Here is a 6,044-nt window from a genome sequence, read left to right on the forward strand (position 1 = left end):
GTGTACCTACTTTTGCCCGTCATCTTGCAGCAGATCTAGAGAGGATATACCGTACATTGGGGGGACAGCCAGGTCAAGCCCCACCATGAGCAGATGTTCCAATGTTTGAAAGCAAAAAGATTGTGGAGTTGAAGCATAGTCATAGTTATTAGAACTTTTCATGTAGTGGTCATGTTTTAATTTGAGTCATTGTTAAGTCTTTAAATCATTTTTTTAGTCCTGTCCGAGTCTGTTAAGTCATTTCAATGTAATGTCCTTTCTGTCATTGTACTGTTTCTTTTTTTTTTTTTAAAAATATTATTGTTTTTCCCTGAACTACGTAATGATCTGATTCATGCGGCACCATGATACGTAGGCAATCCTCATCGGATGCGATCATAGCCATAATTAATCTAAAAAAAAGGGGCGTCAAATTCAAGACGTAAATAAAATAATTAACCAATAAGCCGGGATGAAGCATAAAGCCTTCCAAACTCATTCTAGAAATGAAAATGGCGTTAGGTGCATGACATACAATGTGTGATTAAATATCTGCAAAATGCCTAACTCTAACACGCTTGTTGTTTGTCATTCAAAGAGATAAAGTTAAACAGAGGTGGTTGGTTTGTGGTTTAAACTGGCGATTCACCCTTACAACACGAGATCAAAAGGAAAAAGTAGAATGGCGAACAACAGTGAGAATGAGTCAGATAATGATGATGTCCATGGACAATTGGTTGAACAAGGTTCGGGACTGGTTGAAGAAGTAAGAGTGTTGAAACAACAATTGGCAGATATGTACCAAGCCTGGGTGAATGGACAGGCACCACCCCCAATACCTATAGGGCCTTCGGATAAACTTCATAATGTGTCAGTTGCAAATCAAGTGCCTATCTCCATAACAAGTAACCCATTGTACCAACCTAGTTTCAGTCCGAGCATTAACCTGCCCGCTATCCCCAGTACCTCCATTCCCCGTCCTCCAACCGCACCCCTCAGAAATGACCCACCTACTGTACCCATTGTCCCTACTTTCACTGTTCCTCAACCGGCTCTTGCTCAAAATCTCAACAATGATCCACATCTGAATGCTTATGATGCCCAACATTACTCTCCAGAACTGACTTTCAAGGTCCCAGATTCATACAAGCACACTTCTCAGAACATGTTCCCAGTTGAGATCGAAAAGCCCGAAAAGAATATGGAACATGAGGAAATGACCAGAAAAATGAAGAGCTTGGAACAAACCATGAGAAACATACAGGGTTTGGGAGGCCACAAGAGTGTTTCGTTTAATGAACTATGCATGTTCCCCCATGTTCATTTGCCATCGGGTTTCAAGACCCCCAAGTTTGACAAGTATGACGGTCATGGTGATCCTGTTGCCCATTTGAAGAGATATTGTAACCAATTAAGAGGAGAAGGAGGTAAAGAAGAATTACTCATGGCTTATTTTGGGGAAAGTTTTACAGGAATTGCTTCAGAGTGGTTCATAGATCAGGACATCTCTCACTGGCACGTTTGGAACGATATGGCTCAAGATTTTGTCCAACAATTTCAGTACAATATTGATATAGTGCCAGACCGCTCCTCTCTTGTCAACATAAAGAAGAAACCAATAGAAAGCTTTAGAGAATATGCAATCAAGTGGAGAGAGCAGGGTGCTAGGGTCAAACCACCAATGAAAGAGGTAGAAATGATTGACTACTTTCTCCAAGCTCAAGATCCTGATTACCTCCACTATATGTTGGCCGCCATTGGTAAACCTTTTGCTGAGGCGATTAAGATTGGGGAAATAGTTGAGAATGGCATGAAGTCGGGCAAAATTGTGAGTCAGGCAGCCCTTAAGGCGACCACGCAAGCAATTCAAAGTGGGTCAGGCAGTTTCGGAAATCGGAAAAAGAAGGAGGAAGGATCCATGATGGCATCTGGGTTCGGGGGAGTTCAAAGAGGAATAGTTCCTTCGTACGTGCAATTCCAACAAGGACAATCCAATTCTCCTCATCATTATTATCCGCCTCAAGGTCCTTGGTACTCGGTGCCCTCGCAACAATGCATAGTGTTTAATGCTCAGGCTTATGCTAGGTCTCCCAATCACCAACAATGGCGAGCACCGACTCCACTATGCTTCCGTCAACTCCGGCCAAATTTTCAGGTGCCATATAATCCTCGTCCCAGACAGAAATATGTGAGAGAACAGAAGCCAAAGAAAAAGTTCACCCCAATTGGAGAATCGTATACAAGCCTATTTCGAAAGTTGATGCAACTGAAGTTGATTGAACCTATTGTGCCGTATTATGTGAATCCAAATTCAAAAGGTTTTGACTCCAATGCGAGATGTGAGTATCGCTCCAACACCCAAGGTCACAGTACCGAAAATTGTTGGACATTAAAGAAAGCCATTGAAAATTTGATTGAAGCAAAGGCAATTGTGGTGGTAAACAATGAAGATACTCCTAATATCACAAACAATCCGCTCCCAGCTCATGATAATACACATTTTATTGGGATGATTTGTGATGATCGGGATTATAAGCAATTTGGCAAGACAGAGATGATTGTTGGAACCATAGGGCCAGAGCCAAAAGTGATAGTAATCCCGCCGCAATCGGTACCGCTGATTGTGAAAGGTGCGAGTTCTAGTTCAAACTTGGCAGGTTCTGAAAAAATGGTTCTCTATGTCCCTGGAAGCACAAAAAAGATTGAGGTTCAAAAGATTGTTCCGAATAATGCTTTGAGAAATATAACAGAGCCAGTTGTGATCCGACCTGTTGCACAACTTCCAATGTCAAACACAAAAGCTATTCCCTGGAACTATAACAAGACTGTCATGACATACAAAGGAAAAGAGATAGTGGAAGAAACAGATGAAATGGGAGGCTTGACCCGCTCTGGAAGGTGCTACTCGCCAGAGGAATTGAGAAAAGCTAAGCAACCCAAGGAAAATCACTTTCCAGTGAAAGAAACTGTTTCAGAAAGCGGAGGAATTCCTTAAGAAAATGAAAATGCAAGACTACTCAATCATTGATCAACTAAGGAAAACCCCTGCTCAGATATCTTTGTTATCTCTGCTTCTGCACTCGAAAGAACATCGCCTTGTGTTGATCAAAACTTTGAACGAGGCATATGTCTCAGAAAAGACAACGGTGAATCAGCTAGAAAAATGGCTGAAAGATTCTTTGAGGTGAACAAAATTTCTTTCAGCGATGATGATTTTCCTAAGGAAGGGTCTGGGCACAATAAAGCTTTGCATCTTATGGTCAAATGTGAAGGACATTACGTAAGAGGGGTCATGATTGACGGAGGCTCAAGTGTAGATGTATGCCCTCTTTCTATTCTACAACAAATGAACATTGACATTAACAAAATTCGGACTAGTACTGTCAGCATCAGAGCTTTTGACGGTTCAAGAAGAGACACTATTGGGGAAATCGAACTCACCATGACAATTGGACCGGTTGATTTTAACATTGTCTTTCAAGTGTTGGATATGAAAACCTCATATAATTTTCTTCTGGGAAGGCCGTGGATCCATATGGCCAGAGCTATACCATCCACCCTACATCAAATGGTCAAATTCAAATATGACAGGCAAGAAATTGTTGTTCATGGGGAGGATGACTCATCCATTTATAATGACCCGTCTATTCCATGTATCAAGGCCAAGGAAGGATGTGAATCCCTCACATATCAAACATTTGAGGTGATTGAGGTAGACCAAGTGGAAGAAGGAAAACCAATTCTGCATCCCTATCTTTCAGCCACATCTATGATGGTAGCTTCACTGATGTTGAGGAACGGCTATGAACCAGGAAAAGGATTAGGATCATTTCCGCAAGGAATTGTGAACCCCATTGCTCCTTTTTTGAAGAAAGATACCTTTGGCTTGGGTTTTAAACCAACATCAGCTGACATAAACAGAGCCAAGGCCCGTAAAAAGAATGGTTGGAAATTGTCAAAACCAATCCCTCACATTGCCTACTCTTTTGTCAAGCCACAATTTGAAGAAGTCCAAAATCTTTCTACTCAAGATGACATTGACGAAGTTTGCCAGGGTCTCAAGGAGATGTTCTATGGAATAAACATGGTTCAAGTTGGTGAGGGCCTTAGCCGTGTAAGTGTTCAGCTGATTGGTCCAGATACCTCGCTCAACAACTGGGAAGCAACTCCTCTTCCCATCAGGAAGGAGTCTTGGTAGTCTGTTTTGTTGCTTTTTCTGTATTTGGATTATTTTCAGGGTTGTAATCCAGATATTTTAGTTTAATTGCTTTGCTTTGATGTTAACCCTTCTATCCTTTCAAATTCAATGAAATGAAGTTCCAGTTTCATAGTAGAAGTATGTCTTTTCCTTTCCCTAATTTTTGTTAATTTCTTATCATTTTCAGTTTTGTTAATGCTGGCTTTAAAAACATGACATGCACGCGGAATTCATGCCCGGATCTTAAAAAGTTGTCTAATCTCGAAATAATGAATCAAGAAGTTGAGTATGATGAAGATGAGGCTTTTAAGGAAATAAAAAGGGAATTGGATCAATTTGAGAATAAGCCTAAGCCTAACTTAAATGAAACTGAGGCAATTAACCTGGGAAGTCCCGAAGAAACCAGAGAAAGTAAAATAAGCATTCATACTGAACAAAAGACGAGAGATGCCATAATTCAAGTTTTGTTCGAGTACAGAGATGTATTTGCTTGGTCGTATGATGACATGCCGGGTTTGAGTGCCGATTTAGTGGTCCATAAGCTTCCCACATATCCTAATTTTCCACGAATCCAACAAAAACAAAGGAAGTTTAAGACAGACATGAGCGATAAGATTAAAGAAGAAGTCACGAAGCAACTAAGTGCAAATGTGATCAGGGTCGTCCGATATACTACATGGTTAGCAAATGTTGTGCCAGTGCCAAAGAAGGACGGGAAAATTAGAGTTTGTGTTGACTATAGGGATTTAAATAAAGCAAGTCCAAAGGACAACTTTCCTTTACCCAACATTCATATCCTTGTTGACAATTGTGCTAAACATGAGATCCAATCTTTTGTGGATTGTTATGCTGGGTATCACCAAATTCTGATGGATGAAGAAGATGCAGAAAAGACCGCCTTCACTACGCCATGGGGAACCTATTGTTATAGGGTCATGCCATTTGGTTTAAAGAATGCAGGAGCAACTTACATGAGGGCCATGACTACCATATTCCATGACATGATGCACAAAGAGATTGAGGTGTATGTTGATGATGTGATCATTAAGTCTAGAACACAAGATGATCATGTGCAAGACTTGAAAAAGTTCTTTGAAAGGCTATGAAGATACAATCTCAAACTCAATCCAGCCAAATGCGCATTTGGAGTTCCTTCTAGGAAGCTTTTGGGTTTTATAGTTAGTCGAAGAGGCATTGAGTTAGATCCCTCCAAGATAAAGACCATTCGAGAGCTGCCTCCCCCGAAGAATAAAAAAGAAGTCATGAGTTTGCTCGGGAGGTTGAACTACATCAGCAGGTTCATTGTGTAGCTTACAACCACATGTGAGCCTATTTTCAAGTTGTTGAAAAATAACTCCGCTATCAAGTGGACAGATGAGTGCCAAGAAGCTTTTGATAAGATCAAGGAATATTTGTCAAATCCCCCTGTTCTGGTCCCGCCGGAACCTGGCAGGCCTCTGTTTTTATATCTGTCAGTAATGGATAGTTCCTTTGGCTGTGTTCTAGGTCAACATGATGCCACAGGCAAAAAGGAACAAGCAATATATTATTTGAGCAAAAAGTTCACCACTTATGAGGCCAAATACACTCATTTAGAAAGGACATGTTGTGCCTTAACCTGGGTCGCTCAGAAGCTTAGGCATTATCTTTTCGCCTATACAACTTACCTCATATCCCGAATGGATCCCCTGAAGTACATTTTTCAGAAGCCGATGCCAACTGACAGATTGGCAAAGTGGCAAATCTTGCTCACAGAGTTTGATATTGTTTATGTCACTACACTGCCATGAAGGAACAAGCTTTGGTTGATCATCTGGCAGAAAACCCGGTTGATGATGAGTATGAATCTTTGAACACATACTTTACC

The 6,044-nt window shown here is 40.9% G+C and overlaps 1 protein-coding gene across 1 annotated transcript; it reads left to right on the plus strand.

Moving 5' to 3' along the window:
- The first annotated feature begins 661 nt into the window (after positions 1–661).
- On the plus strand, positions 662–2,974 carry LOC109222301. Its single transcript, XM_019386668.1, has one exon. It carries the CDS (start codon positions 662–664, stop codon positions 2,972–2,974), a length of 2,313 nt encoding a protein of 770 aa, XP_019242213.1.
- The last annotated feature ends 3,070 nt before the right edge of the window (positions 2,975–6,044 follow it).

The sequence above is a fragment of the Nicotiana attenuata genome, unplaced genomic scaffold (genome assembly GCF_001879085.1).
Source record: "Nicotiana attenuata strain UT unplaced genomic scaffold, NIATTr2, whole genome shotgun sequence".
Classification (NCBI taxonomy): domain Eukaryota; kingdom Viridiplantae; phylum Streptophyta; class Magnoliopsida; order Solanales; family Solanaceae; genus Nicotiana; species Nicotiana attenuata.